This window comes from Aspergillus eucalypticola (assembly GCF_003184535.1).
Source record: "Aspergillus eucalypticola CBS 122712 chromosome Unknown BO83scaffold_20, whole genome shotgun sequence".
NCBI classification, from domain to species: Eukaryota; Fungi; Ascomycota; class Eurotiomycetes; order Eurotiales; family Aspergillaceae; genus Aspergillus; species Aspergillus eucalypticola.
Window position 1 is genome coordinate 427,733 of NW_020290294.1, and position 20,682 is coordinate 448,414.

Below are 20,682 nucleotides of genomic sequence, written 5' to 3' on the forward strand. Positions count from 1 at the left end.
TCGCTGTTCTCACCGAGACCCGGATTGCTGTACGCCGCTCGAGTCATTCTACTTTCTGGCAAGCAATTCGGCCATTCCTTGCATCTGCTTATTAGAACCGGGAGCAGTCCCTTTTACTATTCCTTTCGACATAGACTGAATACCATAGACAGCCAACATGGCAACTTCCGCTACCTCCTCGGAATACCCCGCGTCGACGCATACACCCCGCTATTTGACCGGCGACGCTGCGGGCATCCAGGAATTCCTCGACAAGTTCGATGTGAGTCACACCATGCCTTCCTGATGATTAGATAGTATATTTGGAAGTATACAAAGCATAGATATACTGACAATGCCACCAGGTCTTTCTCTTTGACTGTGATGGTCCGTCGCATACCTATGCGCCTCCGCGCTCTCCCGACTGGCCCATGTATACATACTGACATGATGCGCATGCAGGCGTCCTTTGGTCGGGCGACCACCTCTTCCCCGGCACGAACGAGACTCTGGAGATGCTGCGGAGAAAGGGTATACCTCCTTCATAGGTTAATACTATCCGAGACAGAACACTAACAAGCATCCAGGCAAACAAGTCGTCTTCGTAACCAACAACAGCACCAAATCGCGCGCCGACTACAACAAGAAGCTCACAGCGCTAGGAATCCCCAGCAACACCGTACGTACCTACCACCACCATCTCATTACACATCTAACCCTATACCCAACAAACAAACAGGAAGAAATCTTCTCCTCCTCCTACAGCGCCTCAATCTACATCTCCCGCATCCTCTCCTTGCCCCCCAACAAACGCAAAGTCTTCGTAATCGGCGAAACCGGCATCGAACAAGAACTCGCGTCCGAGAACGTCCCCTTCATCGGGGCACCGACCCAGCCTACCGGCGCGAAATCACCCCGCAAGACTACAAGGACATAGCATCCGGGGACGCCTCCACGCTGCTTGACCCGGAGGTCGGAGTCGTGCTTGTCGGTCTGGACTTCCACATCAACTACTTCAAGCTCGCTCTCGCGTACCACTATGTCCGCCGGGGCGCGGTGTTCCTGGCTACGAATATCGACTCGACGTTGCCGAACTCCGGGACCTTGTTTCCGGGTGCGGGTAGTATGAGCGCGCCGTTGATTATGATGTTAGGGAAGGAGCCGACGTCATTGGGCAAGCCGAATCAGGCCATGATGGATGCTATTGAGGGGAAGTTTCGGTTTGATCGCAGTAGGGCTTGTATGGTGGGGGATCGGGCGAATACTGATATTAGGTTTGGGATTGAGGGCAGACTTGGGGGCACGTTGGGGGTGTTGACGGGGGTTAGTAGTAAGGAGGAGTTTGTCGAGGGGGATGTGAGGCCGAAGGTTTATTTGGATCGGTTGGCGGATTTGTTGATTGTTGATCAGGATCGGTAGAATGATGGGTGGGCTTGTGGTGTGGTTGAGGGTATAGTTAGTTGTGATAGACGTACATACATACATACATACATACATACAGAGTAAAGTTATGTTATAGAAGATAATTACTCCTCCACTTACTCTTCAACCTAACCTCCATCCTGGGCGGTTCCAACACCCCATCACTCCTAACAAACCCTCTCAACCTCCACAGCGCCAACATGGCTTCCACCGTCACCTTATTATCCGGCCTCAACACCACCGCCGTCTTCCCAAAAAGCCCCGGACAATACTCCCTCAACTCCGCCAACTCCTCCTCCCCCAACATCACCGTCAAATCAAACACCGGCGCCACCTTCTTCTGCTTCGATATACACACGATCTCCGGCATCCGCGGCCACAGCCCCGTGACTCTCCCAGGCTTCCCCCTCCGGCGATTATTCACCAACACCCCGCAACACTCCATCCGCTCAAACGGCTCCATAGACCACGTTCTCCGCGCTATGTGAGCTCGTCCGTACTTGCTAACCGGCAGAACCGTCCACACTCGGCGCTTCGCTTCAGGCTGCGTGTCGGGTGGGTCGCACGCCGCTTTGAGTTTCTGGACCACGTCCCGGCGCATCATTTTAAGCGTGAAGGTCGGTGTGTCTTCTCGTAGGGAGAGCTGCGATTCTTCCCAGCTTGTCACGGGTCCCAGGGGGTGTTTCCATCGGTGCGGGAGGAGTTTGGCGAGGGGTTCGCGCTTGCGGTTTGTTTTCGTGCTCCAGTAGGTGGAGGTTAGGGTGCGGAGGAGGGGGAGGCGGTCGACGATGCGGAGGGTTAGGTGGCGGGTTGTGTTCTTCTTGACGTTATTCTTGACGTTATTCTTGTTGTTGGGATTGCCGTTTTCGTCTTTCGTATGTCCTTCTTCTTGGGAAGGAGTTGTGGAAGAGGGATATAGTTTGTCCTTCATTAGTCCCACTGGAAGCAGCCAGAGCTTGTCTTCGACGTCGGGACGCTGTACAAACCCCCATTCGCTCATGAAGGCGCGCGGGACTCTCGCGCCGGTTACTTTGCAGGCTCGGAGGGGGGAGGCGAGGGCTTGCGCCCAGGGATTCAGGTGGATGTCGGATTCTTTGGGGTCGGGGCGGCGTTTCTTCTTGTGTAGCTTGTCGTGGCCGGGGCGGGGGTTGGTGAGGAGGGGGGATTGCGGGAGGAGTTCGGAGGGACGTAGTGGTTGCTTTGATCCTTTCTCATCTCCAGAAGCAGCAGCAGCAGCTTCTTTATTTTCTGTTGGGGTAGACTTCAATGTCTTGTCCGCGGAGGAGGCCGTCGGACGGAGAGGTTCCCGTGTGTCATTGGCGGTTGATATAGCACGATATCCCACCTCAGAGGAGCCATTCGGCCGGAAAAGCTGCCGGAATACCCTCAGACGCCAGGAAGCGTATGAGATCCGGCTGTTGAGACACGCCATGGCGTGGTGGGTGGTGAGGAGAAGGAATATAGTTTTCAGGAATCGGGGAAAAAAGGCGGCGGCGGCGGAGAGAGACATTGTCGGACGCGCTAAGCTTCGGCGGGATCTTGGAGCTCCGCCGGCGGACCAGATCTCCAACCATCATCATCTTCTTCATAGAGTCTTCTCCCGATCCTGCTCTATCAACTCTGTTCACCATTGGAGTATATTGCTGCTCATAATGAACACAACACGTCCTCTTCAGCGATTAGCTCGCGTCGTTGGCCGCCAGACTGTCAAGCCGGCGCTGCTGTCGCGCAGCTTTGCCAGCTCTGTTCCGACGCTATCAGGTGCCCGGTCTCCGCGGGGGTGGACGCCGACGCCGTTTGTTACTGAGACTGTGGTGAGTGGACACATTCTAATTTCTGATAGATGTATGAGTATACTAACGGTAATTAGGGAGGAGGATGGCACACATGTACGTTTACTGCAGCGACCACAGTACTTGACCCCAACTAACCAAGTACACACCCATCACAGACGACATCTTCTCTCGTCTCCTCAAGGTACATACACCCACCCCTCCACCCAATCCAATCCTAACAAAGTACAGGAACGAATCATCTGCCTAAACGGCGAAGTCGACGAAACCATGTCCGCCAGCATCGTCGCCCAACTCCTCTTCCTCGAAGCCGACAACCCCCAGAAGCCCATCCACCTCTACATCAACTCCCCCGGAGGGTCCGTAACCGCCGGTCTCGCCATCTACGACACAATGACCTACATCGCCTCCCCCGTGAGCACGATCTGCGTGGGCCAAGCCGCCTCGATGGGCTCGTTGCTGCTTTGTGGAGGACACCCGGGCAAGCGATTCTGCTTGCCGCATAGCTCGATCATGATGCATCAGCCGTCCGGGGGTTACTTTGGTCAAGCGAGTGATATTGCCATCCATGCGAAGGAGATACTCAGGGTGCGGAGCCAGTTGAATAAGATTTATAAGAGGCATTTGACGGGAAAGAAGGAGATGACGTTGGATGAGATTGAGAAGTTGATGGAGAGGGACTATTTCATGGGTGCGAAGGAGGCGCTTGATATGGGTATTGTGGATGAGATTTTGGATAGGAGGGGACCGCCGGGTGCGGAGGGGGGTGAAGCGATTCCGTGAGGATGTATACCCTTTTTTGTTTTGTGATTATGTGTTTTTGTTTGTATCGGTACTTGTGATGAAGTTATGGTATGGTTACATTATAGGATATTTGAGGTCTTTAGGGTAAATCGATCAGTAGATGGTTGTTCATGTATCCATCGTATAAGCATTGGCATATGTACAAATGTCAACTCATCTAACTCATTACATTACACTATATCACGCATCCGTCCCAATCCGCTCCATGCGCCCATCCGCGCCAACTCGGATGCCGAACCGTTCTCTCAAAAAGGCCGCGGTCTGGTCAGAAGGCACATACGGTGTCGTCCGCCGCGCTGTCGCAGGGCTGTATCGCCACTGATCACGGACAAGGTCAACCAATCCCACATTCATGATCGTTGATTGGCCCGACACGAACGTATCCATAGGATGGGCGTGTTGTGCATTCCTCCCTCCCTCGTCCGGATCAGCCAGCAACTGCGTTCTCTCCATCTCGCCCAGTTCAATTGTCTCCACATCTTCATCACCCTCCAATGTTCGCGACGAGCATCTCGTGGAAGGCCCACTCCCTCGCACCCCCCTCTCCTCCAGATCGTGGTCCTGTCGCTCTTCCTCCCCCTCAGGCGTGGTCTCAACCGGCGCACTCGCAGTAACCTCCACCGTCTTTACCCGCTCAACGATCAACCCCAACATGACCAGATCCAGAAACAAAATGAGACAATCCAGGAAAAGAAGTCTAGCGAACGGAATGGGCGCCTTCTGTCCAATAAAGTCAATCAAGATCCCGCCATGCAGGTATCCGCGCGTCGATTCGCTAGCTTCGGGTCTAGTGAAGAATTTATGAAAGATGATGCAGAAGAGGTTACTACCCAGTATAGCGCCGACGAAGGGTTGGTTTCTCGTAGGGTCGAAGGGGGGTGCTTTGGGTGTGAAGAAGATAAGTTGAATTATTGCGCGGAGGGCAAAGAGGATTATCGAGCAGCTGAAATATGTGTTGTTAGTGTGATGATTTATACTTTATGTATGGGGGCACCTCCGCTCGTGCGGAGTTGCGGGGGCGGGGGGCGTGGATTCTGCTCACTCCATATAATACAACGCTGAAAGCTCACAGTAAATAAGGATGTCTAGGTCGCGGAGCAGTCGGTCAATGAACGCGACTTTCGCGGCCGTCTGCACCTTCCTCAGACGCTCGCTGCGGCTGGTGGAGTTGGCGCTGGCGCCGCCATGAGGGTCGATGATGCCGGACACGTCAGCGATGTATTCCGCATCTCGATAGGCGTCCGGAGTGGTCATAGAGGGTCATGGGGGCATGGATGGCGTTGGGGGGTGAGGAGTGAGAGGGAAAGGTCTAGGGGGGCCAGTGCAGACCGGGGGGGACGAGGTGATGGGGGGAAGATGGAGTAGTTAGGGTGGTGTTTCAGGTGGAGAGACGGAGGGAGTTGGAGGTGGAGCGTCACCGGCAACGATGATGGCCGATGATGTGGATCAGGTGGCTGCGGACTTTTCTCGGCCCGGAGCGCTGCATCTGGCAACATCCGGGGTTAAACTATAACTTATCACAAATGATAATCTTTTTACTATGGCGATCTACTATGGAGGAAAGGTTGTTTGCTTATTTTCAGGAATTATTCCAGAATGATGCATCTTAGGTATTCTTATGCTTCTTGTATAACCTTCACCCACCCGTAGACTTATCCATCTAATCAACAAAGATCGTCTTGGAAAGACTGGCGTAGTGCTTGAAGAATCCAGTGAACAGACGGATCGAGTGTGCCACATCGAGGGTACCTCCCGTCTCACGGATACTGTGCATGCTCAACTGGGGGTTACCCAGATCCAATGTCCGAGCGCCAAGCGCCGCGGACAGCATTGGGCCAATGGTGCTTCCGCAGCTGGAGTCATTGCGGACAACAAACAGCTGCAGGGGAACCTTTTCGCCAACATCTTCCCCAGCCTTGCGAGCGACTTCCTGAAGAAGAACGATACCGGGCGAGTTGGTCGCATAGCGCGCGTTGGCGTTGATCTTGATAACAGGGCCCTTGTTGATTTGGGGCCGGTGGTCGTTCTCATACTTGGCCGTGTAATTCGGGTGAACTCCATGGGCCATATCAGCAGACAGTAGGAAAGACGTAGACAAGGTCTGCTCGTAAGCAGTGGCGATGTCGTCACTAGCGCCGGCCGTCGACGGGAGCACGGACAAGCGACGGATGACGGAGGGGAGGATGTTCGAGTCGGCACCCTGAGCAGTGCGGCTTCCGATTTCCTCGTGGTCAAAGAGTGCAATGAGACGGATAGCGGGTTCCTCGTCCAACGCTGAGGAGTCAGCCACAGAGTCGATCAAGCCGACGGTGGCACAGAAAGAGCTGTTCAGGTTGTCCAGGCGAGGCGAAAAGATGAACTCCTCCAGCAGTCCACCCAGGTTCGACTTCTGGGTATCGAACAAGATCATCTCAAAGTCAAGGACATCGAGGGGCTTGACACCGGCTTCGGCAGCAATAAGCTCAACCAGGTAAGGGTGGTGGCGCTCGGTGATGGCCTTCAGAGGAGACAAGTCGCCCTTGTCCTCGTTGGCTTCCTTGGCCGCTTTGTCAGTCTCCTCGGAGGCACCGGTACGGTTCAGCTCAGCAGCAACAAGACCAGCGATGGGGAACAGCTGGGTTTCCTTGTTGAAGGCAAAAGTCTCCTGGCGGTCCAGATGAATGGCCAGAGTGGGAATGCGGAGAACTATGCCTAGTCAGAAAAGCCGGTTGTACAAAGGTCAAATGTACTTACTGGGTCGGTCAATCTTGATCAACTTCTGCACAATTGAACCGTCGCCATTGCGGACCATAGCCCGACCTGCAACACCCAGATCACGGTCGAACCCTAGAGACAGTTAGCATGATATAGTCAAAGTGAATCAGTAGCACGGACAGGTGTGCCAGATGCCGCCTCCATAAGTCTCCACGCCGACTTGGACATATCCTTCCCCGCGCTTGTTGCTGACCGGCTTGACTCTCAGGACGGGGGAATCGGTGTGAGCACCGATCATCGAAATGGGGTTACCCGGCTAATCAATTGATATGATTAGCACAGAGGTCAGATCATTGACAATTGGCGGAAACCATACCTTCCATTTCTTGCCGACAGCAAAAGCGATGATGGTGGACTGGTTACGGGTCAAGTAGTACTTTCCACCAGGCCGGCAGGTTGACGCCCAAGAGTCCTTCTCCTGCACCGGGAATTAGCGGTTAATTCCGTGATACAATGCAGCCATCGCATACCTTGATCTCCTGGAAGCCAGCCTTGGCAAGGAGTTCCTTTGCCGACTGAACGGCATGGAACGCTACAGCAAAGTCAGCAATCGACTACCTTATAATAGTATAGAACGTAATGTGATTACGGGTAGGAGACGCATTGACAAAGGACAGGAAGTCCAGAGCCGGCTGCTTCAAACTTTGAGCAATTTTAGAAGTCATCTTGTCACGAAGGTCCCCAGGAGATGTGGATAAAGAAACATGGGGATCACGGGGAGGGGAAAAAGTGGGCATGAGATCATAGTAAGGCGGTCAGTTGGCGTCTCCGCATGGCTTCATCTATTTGACTAGTACCTAATAGGCGGACGGGTGGTTTATGGAATTCACTGATGTCGCTTAATTGGTTGCCAATTCCACTAAAGTGAAACTGGACAGATAAGCAGAAGATTAGCTGGGTTGGCGTGAATATCTCAATAATGTGTAGGCGGTTGTTGAATCGTGGTATCATGGATTTAAGTCAAACCACTAAGAACCAATAAATGACCTCATGTGGATTGTTATGTCTACTAGTCATCGGTCTGTGAGTATCCCCTAGCGTTCTTAGAAGTTTCAATCTAATTCAGATTCTCTTCATACAATAAGATTGTCTTTCTGTCTTCCTTGGCAGAAAACTGAAACAAACACGGTCGCGCCCTGTTTGTATCGGTGCTCGTCATGGGGTCCTTGCAAGACACGGTCATAGCTCGAAACTCAAGACATGGCACTTGGATAGAAATAGAAGTCTCATAATGGATGTTATTGTTAGTCATGTGAATCGCGGCACCATCGGAAATAGAGCAGATCAAATAAAAAAAGCAACTGAAAATAGTCGACCGTTGAGCCTCTAAGCTTGATGAGAATTCGGTACAGACGGTTGATCGCCAGTATACCCTGGAAATCCACGCCACGAGTCAAGCCCGTTATGCTAAACTAATGCTGTACTGTGATCGACGCAAGACGGGGACCAGGAGGGATCTCAGATTCAATTTCTTTGGCTGAAAACTCTCCTTTCTAGCAGTGTCTGGCCCAAGCTTTTGCTGTCGCGTTCACCAGGCGCGTGGAATGAGAGGCGGTCGCGGTAGTGCTCGTGGCGCTGCGACAATCGATAACAACGGAGTAGAGCGCGCTGGCCCAATCACCACGCCGGCGCTTCGCGTCAGTCCATGGAACGCCTCCTGTAGCACGGACAATTTGATCGGATTGGTTAGGAATTGTTTCACGTCTGATAATCTAGCCTGAGTGAATGATCAATTTCACGAAAAAAAGGAAAAAGGACCTGTCTGTTTGTGGTGGGAGGGTCACAATCGATCAGACACGGACGTGCATTTGGAGGTACAGGCGATCCAGCGGGTGCAGATAAACAATTCCTCCCATGCGACAACAACACCTGACGAAGATCAGTCATCAGTCGGATGAAATCACCCACCCACCACTATGCGAGATGGGAAGCAAAGGAGAACAAAAATAGGTCAAGACAATGGTGACCAAAGATTTTAAATCTTCTTTGTAATGAAGGATAAACTCATCATTGTCTCTTCGCCAGGAAGGGCAAGTATAGAATAACACCAACCTCCTGCGTTGCCCAAAGTGGTTTAGCGCATCCGACGCGTGACCGCTGCTGGGGCTCCCCTTCGAACGGTCGAGCAAGAGAGGAAGCCCATCGCCAACCCTTGGATCAAACTGTCTCAATCCTTCCTCCCTCACCAGACGGTGGTCAGGTCAGTATCAAATGACCTCCACAAGCTGTGCGTTTCTTTCTAGTCTGCCTCGGGTCTGGTGAGAGACACTCTGTCGTCACTCTCTGTTCGCTCCTGTGCCCGCTTGCTCCTAGTTTATTTGGTGTATTGATCGGAGCGGAACACAAGGGTCTGGCTGTTGTCATCAGCAACCTCTGCATTCACCACCTTCTACAACCCCGAGCCGCCGATTGACCTGAAGGACAACTCTATATTCGCCCAGTCATTGAATACGATATACCCCAGCTGCTCTTCCCCTCCCACTCTGCCGCCACTTGCGACCCGACGACGTTTGAGACCTGTCGCATTGACCCTGCCTCCAGTTGATCCCGCATTCGACCGCCATTTGCACCTCGTGAGGTTCGCCCCTCCGACAACCATGGGCGACCCCAAGAAATCAGATCGGCCGACCACCCGCAATGCTGCTGCAGGCGCACCGGCCGTCAAGTCGCCCGATCGTACCGGACCAAATGCGTTGACGATCGCATCGCCTCCTGGCTCCAGGACGCCCCCTAGTATGCCGTCGAAGAAGACTCTATTCTACCCGGAACCGCAAGTCAGGAGCCAGAATTCTCGGACTACCTCTGGGCCAATCGATGCGGATGCCCTAGCGAAGGCTCTGAAGGATTTTGAGGATGCTGGACGTCCCCGCGAGAGAACACCGGGTACCAGTCCCAGCAGGAAGAGGCAGAGAGTGTACGGTGATAGGTCAGTAACACATTCAATGGTGCTTTTTGAGAGCGATTCATCGGTCGTGACCATGGACCTATATCCTTTGACATCATGTCACTAAACTGTGAATCCTATTCCAGATTTATTCCCAATCGTGAGGGGCAAGACCTTCAGGCAACGTTCAGCCTGCTTCATGAGGACGGCTGCCCTTCAACACCATCAAAGTCGAAAAAACGTGCTCCCCATTCGGAGCTTCACTTTCAAAAAAGTGAGTCGCATCCGATGTGATCCTGGCATTGCCGATCATCGTCGCTAACCCCGGTGTAGCTGAAGAAGCAAATCGCATGTACTCGCGGGTTTTGCGAAGTGAACTCTTTGGGAATACTGTTCCACAGGCCGATTTGGATTCCCTATCGCCGGACCCCTTGTTGGGTATGGGTAATGGCATAAATGACAAGACCCGCTCACATACGCCACCTTCACATGTGGTCTCGAACCTACCACCTGCCAGCATAACACCATCGACGCCCCACAAAAACCTTTTCAACTACGCTTCCCCACGTGCTGGGTCAGCTCACCCCACACCTTCAAAGACTCCGCGAAGTCAGCATGGTCCGAATCTCAATGTCCGATCAGAGCTCTATAGTCTATCACCAATCCGCCTCGACAGCCAACGTATTCTGGAAACGCCTCGGAAACAGCCTCGCTACGTGAACAAGGTACCCTACAAGGTCCTTGATGCGCCTGATCTGCAAGATGATTTCTATCTCAACTTAGTAGACTGGGGCAGCAGTAACGTTCTTGGGGTGGGCCTAGGCAACTCGGTCTACATGTGGAACTCCCAGACAGGCCGCGTGACGAAGCTCTGTGAGCTACGAGATGATACAGTCACAAGTGTTAGCTGGATACAAAGGGTGAGTGCCCAGTTCTTGGTCAATATGTTCGACGGAAGCGCTAATTGGAGTAGGGAACACATCTTTCAATAGGCACAGGCAAGGGTCTTGTACAAATATGGGATGCTGAGCGCTGTCGTCGCCTCCGTACGATGATTGGACACACGAATCGTGTAGGAGCATTGGCTTGGAACGATCATATCCTCACGTCCGGCTCTCGAGATCGACTGATCTTCCATAGAGACGTCCGCTCCCCGGATCAGTACCTGCGTCGCTTATCTGGTCATAAGCAAGAGGTATGTGGTCTTCGTTGGAACACCGAAGATGGTCAATTAGCCTCAGGCGGGAACGACAACAAACTGCTGGTCTGGGACAAGCTCAACGAAACACCGCTTTACCGCTTTTCCGACCATACTGCGGCCGTCAAGGCAATCGCTTGGTCTCCACACCAGCATCATCTTCTCGCGTCCGGTGGTGGTACAGCTGATCGAACCATAAAGTTCTGGAACACGTCGACTGGTTCCTTGATCAAAGAAGTCGACACAGGCAGTCAGGTTTGTAACTTGGCGTGGTCGAAGAATTCGGATGAGATCATCAGCACGCACGGCTACAGCCAGAACCAAATAGTTATCTGGAAGTACCCTCGTATGGAGCAGATTGTCTCTTTGACCGGTCATACATTCCGTGTACTTTACTTGGCCATGAGCCCCGATGGCCAAACAGTCGTCACCGGGGCTGGAGATGAGACCCTACGGTTCTGGAAGATCTTCAACAAACGACCGGGCAGAGAGCACGGACGTGAAGGTAGCAAGCTAGCAGAATGGGGTACCATCCGCTGACGAGAAAGGTTGCTGTTCATTTCGAAATAATTTGGTGCCATGGCGTCCTTGAACTTGTCGTTGGGCTTACCAATATGCATTAGATATGGCGTTTCCAAGGCTTTGGCGTTTCTTACGATGCTGGGTTCTGTCCTTGGACGGTCTGGAGGAGGGTTTCTTTGTTTTTCTAAATGGGTCTAGCCTGGGCATTTTTTCTCGCATCTCATGGGGTACACAACAGCATATCATGGGTAACTAAAGGGTTCTTTTTCTGCGTCGTTCTGCTTTCTAATAAGTCCTTTCCGCTGGCTGCAACATTTCATTCCATGTATCTCTGGCTCTGCCTGTTTCTGCTTCTACTTTTCTTCTCTTGTGTTTCTTCTCAGCCTACTCTTATTTTTATCCGCGCACAGGTGCCAGCCCATGTCTTTGCAGCAGGCACTCACTATTTGCAGGTTTTCGCTACTATCCATGGAAATGAATCTCAGCGGTGGCGCTTATGGTGTTTTCCTATGGTGAACAGGTAAAACCAGGACCAAGGCGTTGCTCCATCCTCATCCCCAAAGATTCAGGCGGATGTGATGGATTGATTGATTGACTCAATGGGCTTATACACCTCTTTCAGAGTTGCATGATGTACCACACACACAATCCCCTCCCCGCGTTCAGATTTCACGACGGAATGATTTACAACACACCAAGAGCTTCGAGAAGGGTTTGCTTGACTTTAACTATGAGGAACGTGTTGTTTCGCAGGGGGGGAGAACGAAAGACATTTAATGTCATAGATAACGAGAATGAAAGACCAGAAGGGTAAAAAAAAAAAGGAAAGATTCGGAGAGGTTGCAAATTTAGGCCGGTTGCTTCGATAGTATAACACTTTAGTACATAGTTGTTAGTAGATTTCTACTATCTTCAACTTCAATGATATACAATATTCAGAACAGGGTTGATCCAGTCTATAACAATAGTAGTCCACCATTTGGACTTTCGACTCTAAACTGAAAGTTTATTTCATTATCTTCTTGATTGATGTTATACTAAGATAAAAACGGTTCATCAGCCCAATGAAACTAATCCAAGAGATACGTACGAGACAAGACTTTGTCTCCCGTCTTCTGCGCATAACTTACAGCACGAAAAGATGGAAATGGGAAATAACCAAGGAAATGGGAACAAAAAAAATGATGAGAAAAGAAAAGGAATGGAGATCTATAGAACCAGCCTGCCAGGCTCAACAGTCAACAAGGTCTTCACGCGGTCCAAGAAAACCTTCGCCCTCTTCTCTTCCTCAACCGGAACAGTCAGGCTGAAGACGTTCGCGGCCGGCTCGACAACGCTCTTAGCAGTAGCAACAGCCTTCTTGGAAACCTTTCCAGCCAAGAAATCAATCAGATCATCCTCCACCTTTTGCTTCTTCTGCACCGGCCGGGCCTCCTCGGCATTCAACTCAGGGATGTACTCTCCCCGGGAGAACTTGATAGGCTGAGCACCGAGGAGCTCGTCGAACAGCTCATCAGCGGAAGGCTTCTCGAGAGAAGAGCGGGGCAGGTCGTCGTTTGCCAGGTCGGTAGCGCGGGCGAGGAACGTCGACAGCGGCACCGTGGTACCCAGGGATTCTTGGATCTTCTTCTGAACGGACAGCACGGCGGCCAGGGAGATGGAGACGGCGACGGAGGTGGTCGGCGGGGGACGAGCAACGGGCTTCTCTTCCACGGCCGGAACGGGCTCCGCGGGCTTGACGGGCGCGGCGATCTTGATGTTGCTCAGGTCGAGGTGAGCGAGCTTGTCGATCCGGGCTGCTTGCTCAGAAGGGTAGGAGGCGGGGATGGCGCCCAGGTAGGCGAGGACATCGCCCTTCAGGAGACGGCCCTTGGGGCCGGACGCGGGGATCTTGGACACTTCGGACTCCGGGATGCCTTTTTCATGGAGGAGCTGGGTGACGGAGGGATACAGAGGGTAGGCGGGGTTCTGGAATTGAGGGGCGGAGGTGGAGTTCAAGCCTATATGATGAATGGTATGTTAACTGAGGTGAACATGAGGGTGGTTCATGGGCGAATATGGACGTGAAAGGGAGGGGATATGGTGGTGTGGGAAAGTTGATATCAAGCTGTATTTTGTCGGGAAACTCACGCTTGGAGGTGCTGAGAACACGGAATTGACGACGGGCAAGGGCCGCCGGAAGACGGCAGACCGAGAAGGTGGAGGCCATGTTTAATGCGCGAGGCTTTTGGTGTTTGTATAGGACAAGTGAATGTCTTTTCCGAGGGGTGTGGCTATCGTCGGGATCGCGAGCGCTGTAGCTTGGAGTGGGCGGAGATTTGCTGGGATCGGATAGGAACCCACCGCCAGGCTAACGGGGCCGCAGAAAAAGCACAGTGGTCCCTAGAGAGTCGGAGTATAGTCGCAATCTGCGAGCTGAGCGTTGCAGGACGTTCCAAGCCGGAGAATTGCGTCGCTATCGGAAGGGTCAGCTCGGAGAAGGTTGAGGTGATTATTGTTGGGAGCTTCACCGGCGGCCCGGACGGGAACATTTTTCTGCCGCGGAGAACGACGGCCTCGACCTCCTGCCATTGCACCAAGCCATTGGCCTTAATTCCTTTGCTTCCTGGTGAGTCTAATCTGCTTATCTCCTGAAGTCGTTAGGCTCTTTTTCAACGACACTTCAATATGTGAACATTGATGGCTGGGGCCCGTTGTGGCCTGCGCTCCAACTTTTACTCTATCCTAACAGTCGGAATTACCAGGTCGACAAGATGTTTGCGCGGCCGTTTATCTTAAGGGCATTTGCCCAGCAGTGTCCCCGGAGCACTCTCTCATCCGTTCTCGAGTCCTCCAGTCCAGCATGGAGGTATTTCTCCTCCAGTGCCTCGCGAACAAAGGCTGCCAGCAAAACCCAACAGGTCAAGCCCAAGGTGGTGCGCACGGCGCCTGAAGACAGCTTGAAATTTGCCGGAAGACGTCCAGAAGGATTTGGAAAGCTCGAAAGAAAGGTCGCCAAGGAGGGAGAGATTGTCTTGTTCCGGGCACCATCACAACGCGGATACGTGTTGGGCGCCTACGGTATTGCGGGTTTCTGTTTTGCCTACGCTGTATACAATTCCAATGCCGTCTTCCGGGATCCCCTTATACCTCTCCCGATGTGGCAGCAAGCTCTGTTCGGTGGTATTTGCGTAACAATGAGCGTTATGGGTACGGTGTTCCTTTTCAAGACCACTCGGTTGATCCGCGCCATCAGGGCTGTCAATGTCAACGGTCACACACATCTTCGCTTCACCGTGCGAAGCGTGGTTCCGTTCCGCAAGCCCTACGAATTTGACGCCCTGCCGCGTCAGATCGCTTTCTCCCGCCGTTTGGTGATCTCTCCGGATTCGTCTCCGGATATGCTTTTGGAGTCTATCCCGGATGCGCCTGGTATTGCAGGAGAGCGCACTGTGGCTCAGGGTGAGCAAGGGAAGGTTAGCTTCTTCAAAGCTCCCTTCAAGAGGATGAGCATGTCTATGTGGCGGTTGTTCCGGTCTGTCCGGCAGATCTTCTCCCAGGAGGACTTTATCCTTCTGGAAGTGGAGGGCCAGAAGGGCGTTCTGCGCATGGACTCTGGTGGCTACGTCTCACAGGACTTTATGCTTGTTGGCAATCCTGTGAGTTTCCGGCGCTGATAGGAGATGGGAGTCCGGTTTTCGCTATGATATCCTTCTTTTGATGTCTAATTACTCTACTTTTTGTCCTACCTACTTTCCTTTTAGCCTGTTATACGGCATGTCAGACAACCATGTATATATGGAATGAAGTTAAAACACAAGCAATTACCATAAATTGAAGATCTGTAGAGTGTGAGCACTGCCGGGGACAAATACCGTGTAGAAAGTAGCCGGAGTATATGCGGAACCACGTGACCCTCCGCAGCGCGTCCCCCCATCAATCAATCAATCAATCAAGACGCGACTCCGACGATAAACCATTGCGCGAGCCCCTCCACAAATCCGACCCTCTCTTGTGGGCTGTTCCAGCCTGCCGCCTTATTCTCCAGGCGACCTTCACCGGTTTCAACCAACATCAACTTGCGATTTGTATCTGCATTCCCACAGTCGCTGAAACGCGGCTGTCCGTCGCAAGATGGGAAAGCTCATCCGGCTCGAGCTGTTCAGTAAGCAACACCCTCTATCCGGCACTCTCAACCGCTCTGACACCTGCTCTAGATTTCAAATCGTACAAGGGTCATCATGTACTTCTCTTCGGTGATGCCTACTTCACCTCCATCATCGGACCCAACGGGTCCGGAAAGTCCAACTCGTGCGTATCATTCTACCCCATTTCGCGGACAGAGGAAATCAAGCGAGGCAAAGTACGGTGCGCTGACCTTCTCCAGTATGGATGCGATATCGTTCGTCTTAGGTATCAAATCGTCACATCTACGATCCACGAACCTTCGCGATCTCGTATACCGCGGCCGTGTCCTGCGCACATCCAAAGTCGATGCCAGCGGCAATGCCATCGAAGCAGAGGCCAACGGGGATGACCAAGCGGAGGACGGAATCGACGGTGAACAGTCGCAGGACCCAAGCGGAAAGAACGATCCCCGGACCGCGTGGGTTATGGCAGTCTACGAGGATGATGCGGGTGAGGAGCAACAATGGCGCCGGTCTATCACCAATGGAGGTGTCAGCGAGTACCGTATCAACAATCGCATTGTCACGGCACAGCAGTACAACGAGGCTCTCGAGGCGGAGAACATCCTGATCAAGGCGCGCAACTTCCTGGTTTTCCAGGGTGATGTGGAGGCCATTGCCTCGCAGTCACCCAAGGATCTGACGCGGCTGATCGAGCAGATCTCAGGAAGTCTGGAATACAAGGCCGAATACGAGCGCTTGAAGGCGGAGGCGGAGGAAGCCGCAGAGCAACAGACTGTGCAGTTGAACCGTCGCAGAGGTATCAATTCGGAAATCAAGCAATACCAGGAGCAAAAGCGCGAGGCCGAGAACTATGCCCGGAAGGCCGAGGAACGCGATCAGGCCATCATCACGCATATCTTGTGGAAGTTGTTCCACTTCCAGCGCCTTATTGATGCGTCGAGTGCGGATATCCAGAAATATCAGGATGAGCTGAAGGAGTTCCGCCGCGGCGTTGAGAAATACGAGAAGAATGTGGAGGACGCTAAGAAGGATCATGCTCGGGTTGGTCGAGATGTTGCAAAGGCTGAGAAGAACATCGTGGCCAAGGAGAAAGAGATCGAGGAGTCTACGAATGCCCTAGTACCTGTTGATGAGAAGGTCGACATTACGAAGAAGAAGGTCGACCGCTTCACCTCCCGGATTGCTGAGATTACTCGGGAGCGCGAGGGTCAAGCGGCAAACGCCAAGCAGCTCGAGAAGGATCTCAAGGTTGTCGAGAAGGCTCAAGCTCAGTGGGAAGCTGAGTGGCAGAAGACCATGAGCAAACAAGGTGGCCAATTGAGCGAAGCCGACCAGCAGGAGTACAAGCGGCTCAGGGAAGAGGTCAACAAGAAATCTTCCGCGGAACAGCTGAACCTAGACAACCTGCGTCGTCAGCGCAAGACTGAAGCCGAGGCCTACAACAGCCTGAAGAGCAAGTTTGAAGGTACCGAGTGGCAGCTCAAGACTCTGGAGTCTGAGACACAAACTTTAGCCGAGCGCAAGTCGTCGGTTACTGATACTGTCAAGTCTACGTCGAAAGAAATCGAGCGCAAGAAGAAGGAGCTGAATGCTCTAACTTCTGAACGGCTACGTGTCTCTCAGATGAGAACGGAGCTTGAGGAGAAGCTTCAGGTTGTGTTGAAGAAGCTTCTCGAGGCCGATGATGGCAAGAAGCAGTCTGAGAAGGAAATAAGAGCCAAGGAACTGATTTCGACCCTCAAGCGGATCTTCCCGGGCGTCAAAGGCCGAGTAAGCGACCTCTGCAAGCCTAAACAGAAGAAATACGCCGAAGCAGTCAGCACCGTACTTGGACGGCACTTTGACGCCATCGTTGTGGACAATGAGAAGACAGCGAAGGAGTGCATCCAGCACCTCCGCGACCAAAGAGCCGGACAGGCGACATTCATTCCTCTGGAAACAATCCAAGTTAAGGCCTTCAACTCCAACCTGAAGGGTCTGCACAGAGGAATGCGCCCAGCGATCGAGACCGTTGACTATGACGACTCGGTTGCCAGAGCCATCAGCTACGCTTGTGGAAATGCCATTGTCTGTGACGATTTGGCTACTGCCAAGTATCTTTGCTACGACAGGAACGTTGATGCGAAGGCCGTTACTCTTGATGGGACCGTCATTCACAAGGGTGGTTTGATGACTGGTGGTCGCGGCCCTCAGCAGAACTCCAAGCGCTGGGAGGATTCCGAGGTCGAAAACTTGTACAAGCTTAAGGACAAGCTGATGGCAGACTTGGGCAACCTGCCCAAGGGTCATCGCCGCGGAACGGAGGAGGAGACTCTGCAGGGTGAATTGGTTGGTCTTGAGCAACAGCTTGCCTACGCCCGTGATGAGCTGAAGGCCCTCGAGAGAAATCTCGAAAGCAAGCACAGTGAACTCGACTTTGTGAGGCGCCAGCTCGAGGATGTAAGGCCTAAGTATGTTGAGCGCCAGGAGTTGCTCGAGGAGCTCGATCAAACAATCGCTACCTCTCAAGAGACTGTCCGCAGTGTGGAGGATGAAGTTTACAAGAAGTTCTGCAAACGCCTCGGGTATAGCAATATCCGCGAATATGAGGTTCAACAAGGCTCTCTGCAGGAAGAGGCTGCTCAAAAGAAGCTCGAGTTCACGACGCAGAAGAGCAGAATCGAAAACCAGCTTAGCTTCGAAAAGCAGCGCCTTCAGGCAACTGCTGACCGTGTTGCTGGGCTTCAGGCACAACAGCAGCGTGACGAGCAGTTGATTGAGGAGCTTCAAGCTGAGCAAGAGAGCATCCGAAATCAACTCGATGAGTTTGAAGCTGAGCTTGACATTCTTCGTGAGAAGCTCGAGAAGCAAAAGGAGGCTTACGCGCAGTCAGCCGAAAACCTTGCACAACACCGCCGGGAGCTCCAAAGACGCAGCAGAGAAGTCGAAGGGACGATCAAAAACGTCAATGCCCTGGAGGCGGAAATACAACGCAATTCGTCTAGTCGATACGCTCTACTCCGGCGTTGCAAGCTTGAAGACATTGACATTCCATTGACCGAGGATTCGAATCCGCTTGACCAACTTCCTATTGATGAACTGGTTCAGGCGGCAGACCCCGACGCCATGGATGTGGATGAAGACGGCACTGGAAGCGGTGGTCAGGCTTTCATGGTGCAAGACTACGGCATTGAAGTCGACTTTGACTCCCTGGGAGAAACTCTGAAGGAGGTGAGCTATGCCGTTTCGGAGTTATCAACATGATCAACATTTGCTAATTGTCAATAGGAGAGCGACGAAAAGTTAGAAGAGGAGCTGCTGGAGAAGGTTCGGTCCCTCAACAGCGAGCTTGACAAGATGGCGCCCAACACGCGCGCTATGGAGCGTCTTGAGAGCGTGGAGAACAAGCTCAAGGCGACAGAGAAGGACTTTGAAGACTCCCGCAAGCATGCGCGAAGGACCAAGGATGACTTTGAGGATGTGATGCACAAGCGTTCGGAACTCTTCAACAAAGCCTTCTCTCACATCTCCGAGCAGATTGGGCCCATCTATCGTGAGCTGACCAAGAGCGCCAACTACCCGCTGGGAGGACAAGCGTAAGTGGTTTTCTACATCCTTAGATCAGAGCATCAGAGAACTAACAATGATACAGCTATCTCGATATCGAGGACTCCGACGAGCCGTATCTCGACGGTATCAAATACCATGCCATGCCCCCTCTCAAGCGATTCCGCGACATGGAGCACCTCTCCGGTGGTGAGAAAACCATGGCTGCCCTGGCCCTGCTGTTTGCCATCCACTCCTACCAGCCGTCGCCGTTCTTCGTTCTGGACGAGGTCGATGCGGCACTGGACAACACCAACGTTGCCCGGATTGCCAACTACATCCACGACCACGCGGCACCAGGCATGCAGTTCATCGTGATCAGTCTGAAGAACGGACTCTTCCAGAACAGTGAAGCGCTGGTTGGAATTTACCGAGACCAGGTAGAGAACAGCAGCAAATCCTTGACTCTTGATGTAAGCCCTTGCCCCTCCCCCAGGATTCTTTTTGTTCTATCTTCGCCCGGGGTTATGAGAATGCTAACATTTTTCTCCCAACAGCTTCGTAAATACAACTAAACGACTGAAAGGCTGTTTCTTTTTATTCCTTCGGTGTTATGTAGAATATCTGACGATGGCTTGATGGGCAGCATGCTTTTTCTTTCTCTTTAGTTGACCTGTTTACGGATTAATGCAATGATTACTTGCTTTCTTGATGCCTCAAAAGCTGCCTAAATTGTTACCCCCACATAAATAGTAGTAATCCCAGCCTCTCTGGCCTATGTAACGATCTACGGGCGCGAAGCTTGTCTGGAAGAAGAAATACTACCCGGGAATCCGGTAGTGCGGAATGAGTATTTGGGTTGGATGGCGGAGAAGTATCCGGAGAGGTAAATATATCTCAGCTTATTATAAATACTACTAGTACTCACTGGGAGGGGTTTGTATTGATTGCTTGGTTTTGTTAATATGGCTAACAGCATGCTACGGAGTAACATTCGATCACGTTGTTCCAGCTGATGAGATAAATCCAAAGGTATTGCAGATTAACACCGTTGAGATTGAAGATGATGCGGGTGGGGGTTATGCGAATACATGGCTGTTATTTGCTGTAGATCCGGCTGGCTATATTGGGGGAAATGTATTGGCTATGCTGAGATGTTGTCAGAAAACAAAAAGAGGACGCAGGATTGTTGGAGAGTCAATGCGCTTGTGGATAGAAGCTGAGGATTTATGGGAGGGATGGATTTAGGGACCCGAGGGAGGAGTTTGTGTAGTTGTTAGCGTGAGAGTAAGTAGTAGTCTCAGTGGTAGTTGTGAGATAGGTTAGTTATATAAATGCCATATGTGTTCAAGCATTCAGAAGCTTTCCTTGGCCCTTGCGGATAGTCATGCCAATGCCATGGAGTGTGTGTTCATTATTTCTACATACTGAGCGGTTAATTTATTCTAGTATTACTGCATCATCTACCCCCCTCACCACAAACGAACCCTTATTACCCATCTACCGAACAATTACCCGACTCCATCTAACAACAATCAAACATAGAGGTGTAAAAAGGAATAGATCTACATCCACTACTACATAGCAAACAGCAAGAATTACAGTTCCAACTGTGTCTTCCCCTCTCATCATCCCCGCACATTCGGAGGGAATTTCCCCGCGCCGCCAATT

At 52.1% G+C, this 20,682-nt stretch overlaps 9 protein-coding genes across 9 annotated transcripts; 5 read left to right on the forward strand and 4 right to left on the reverse strand.

The window, feature by feature from the left end:
- Positions 1-69: 69 nt before the first annotated feature.
- On the forward strand, positions 70-1,398 carry BO83DRAFT_409854 (4-nitrophenylphosphatase; the record flags this gene model as incomplete). The annotated part of the gene is made up of 6 exons (XM_025534169.1): positions 70-262; positions 345-366; positions 442-510; positions 567-658; positions 719-847; positions 910-1,398. Exons 1-6 carry the CDS (start codon positions 158-160, stop codon positions 1,396-1,398), a joined length of 906 nt encoding a protein of 301 aa, XP_025385978.1. The 5' UTR covers positions 70-157.
- Positions 1,399-1,492: 94 nt separating this feature from the next.
- On the reverse strand, positions 1,493-2,911 carry BO83DRAFT_439191 (uncharacterized protein; the record flags this gene model as incomplete). Its single annotated transcript, XM_025536150.1, has 1 exon — positions 1,493-2,911. One exon carries the CDS (start codon positions 2,909-2,911, stop codon positions 1,493-1,495), a length of 1,419 nt encoding a protein of 472 aa, XP_025385979.1.
- Positions 2,912-2,993: 82 nt separating this feature from the next.
- On the forward strand, positions 2,994-4,073 carry BO83DRAFT_380245 (ATP-dependent Clp protease proteolytic subunit). Its single transcript, XM_025531709.1, has 4 exons — positions 2,994-3,215; positions 3,272-3,290; positions 3,353-3,378; positions 3,426-4,073. The coding sequence occupies exons 1-4, from the start codon at positions 3,054-3,056 to the stop codon at positions 3,975-3,977; spliced, it is 759 nt and encodes a 252-aa protein (XP_025385980.1). The 5' UTR covers positions 2,994-3,053; the 3' UTR covers positions 3,978-4,073.
- An 11-nt stretch (positions 4,074-4,084) lies between these two features.
- BO83DRAFT_342354 (DSC4 family protein) lies at positions 4,085-5,341 on the reverse strand. The gene is made up of 2 exons (XM_025528654.1): positions 5,041-5,341; positions 4,085-4,941 (listed from the first exon to the last, which is right to left on the reverse strand). Exons 1-2 carry the CDS (start codon positions 5,250-5,252, stop codon positions 4,179-4,181), a joined length of 975 nt encoding a protein of 324 aa, XP_025385981.1. The 5' UTR covers positions 5,253-5,341; the 3' UTR covers positions 4,085-4,178.
- Positions 5,342-5,565: 224 nt separating this feature from the next.
- On the reverse strand, positions 5,566-7,465 carry BO83DRAFT_342358 (M18 family aminopeptidase). Its single transcript, XM_025528655.1, has 6 exons — positions 7,342-7,465; positions 7,223-7,284; positions 7,069-7,170; positions 6,873-7,008; positions 6,732-6,824; positions 5,566-6,683 (listed from the first exon to the last, which is right to left on the reverse strand). The coding sequence occupies exons 1-6, from the start codon at positions 7,415-7,417 to the stop codon at positions 5,659-5,661; spliced, it is 1,494 nt and encodes a 497-aa protein (XP_025385982.1). The 5' UTR covers positions 7,418-7,465; the 3' UTR covers positions 5,566-5,658.
- A 1,884-nt stretch (positions 7,466-9,349) lies between these two features.
- BO83DRAFT_317793 (WD40 repeat domain-containing protein) lies at positions 9,350-11,374 on the forward strand (the record flags this gene model as incomplete). Its single annotated transcript, XM_025527718.1, has 4 exons — positions 9,350-9,678; positions 9,783-9,910; positions 9,970-10,556; positions 10,610-11,374. The coding sequence occupies 4 exons, from the start codon at positions 9,350-9,352 to the stop codon at positions 11,372-11,374; spliced, it is 1,809 nt and encodes a 602-aa protein (XP_025385983.1).
- A 975-nt stretch (positions 11,375-12,349) lies between these two features.
- On the reverse strand, positions 12,350-13,827 carry pdx1 (putative pyruvate dehydrogenase complex component Pdx1). The gene is made up of 2 exons (XM_025528656.1): positions 13,487-13,827; positions 12,350-13,356 (listed from the first exon to the last, which is right to left on the reverse strand). The coding sequence occupies exons 1-2, from the start codon at positions 13,563-13,565 to the stop codon at positions 12,566-12,568; spliced, it is 870 nt and encodes a 289-aa protein (XP_025385984.1). The 5' UTR covers positions 13,566-13,827; the 3' UTR covers positions 12,350-12,565.
- On the forward strand, positions 13,786-15,151 carry BO83DRAFT_365305 (uncharacterized protein). The gene is made up of 2 exons (XM_025529666.1): positions 13,786-13,964; positions 14,101-15,151. Exon 2 carries the CDS (start codon positions 14,110-14,112, stop codon positions 15,010-15,012), a length of 903 nt encoding a protein of 300 aa, XP_025385985.1. The 5' UTR covers positions 13,786-13,964; positions 14,101-14,109; the 3' UTR covers positions 15,013-15,151.
- A 178-nt stretch (positions 15,152-15,329) lies between these two features.
- Positions 15,330-19,722, forward strand: BO83DRAFT_342371 (cohesin subunit SMC1). The gene is made up of 6 exons (XM_025528657.1): positions 15,330-15,500; positions 15,553-15,646; positions 15,723-18,696; positions 18,754-19,061; positions 19,118-19,484; positions 19,569-19,722. Exons 1-6 carry the CDS (start codon positions 15,470-15,472, stop codon positions 19,584-19,586), a joined length of 3,792 nt encoding a protein of 1,263 aa, XP_025385986.1. The 5' UTR covers positions 15,330-15,469; the 3' UTR covers positions 19,587-19,722.
- Positions 19,723-20,682: the final 960 nt, after the last annotated feature.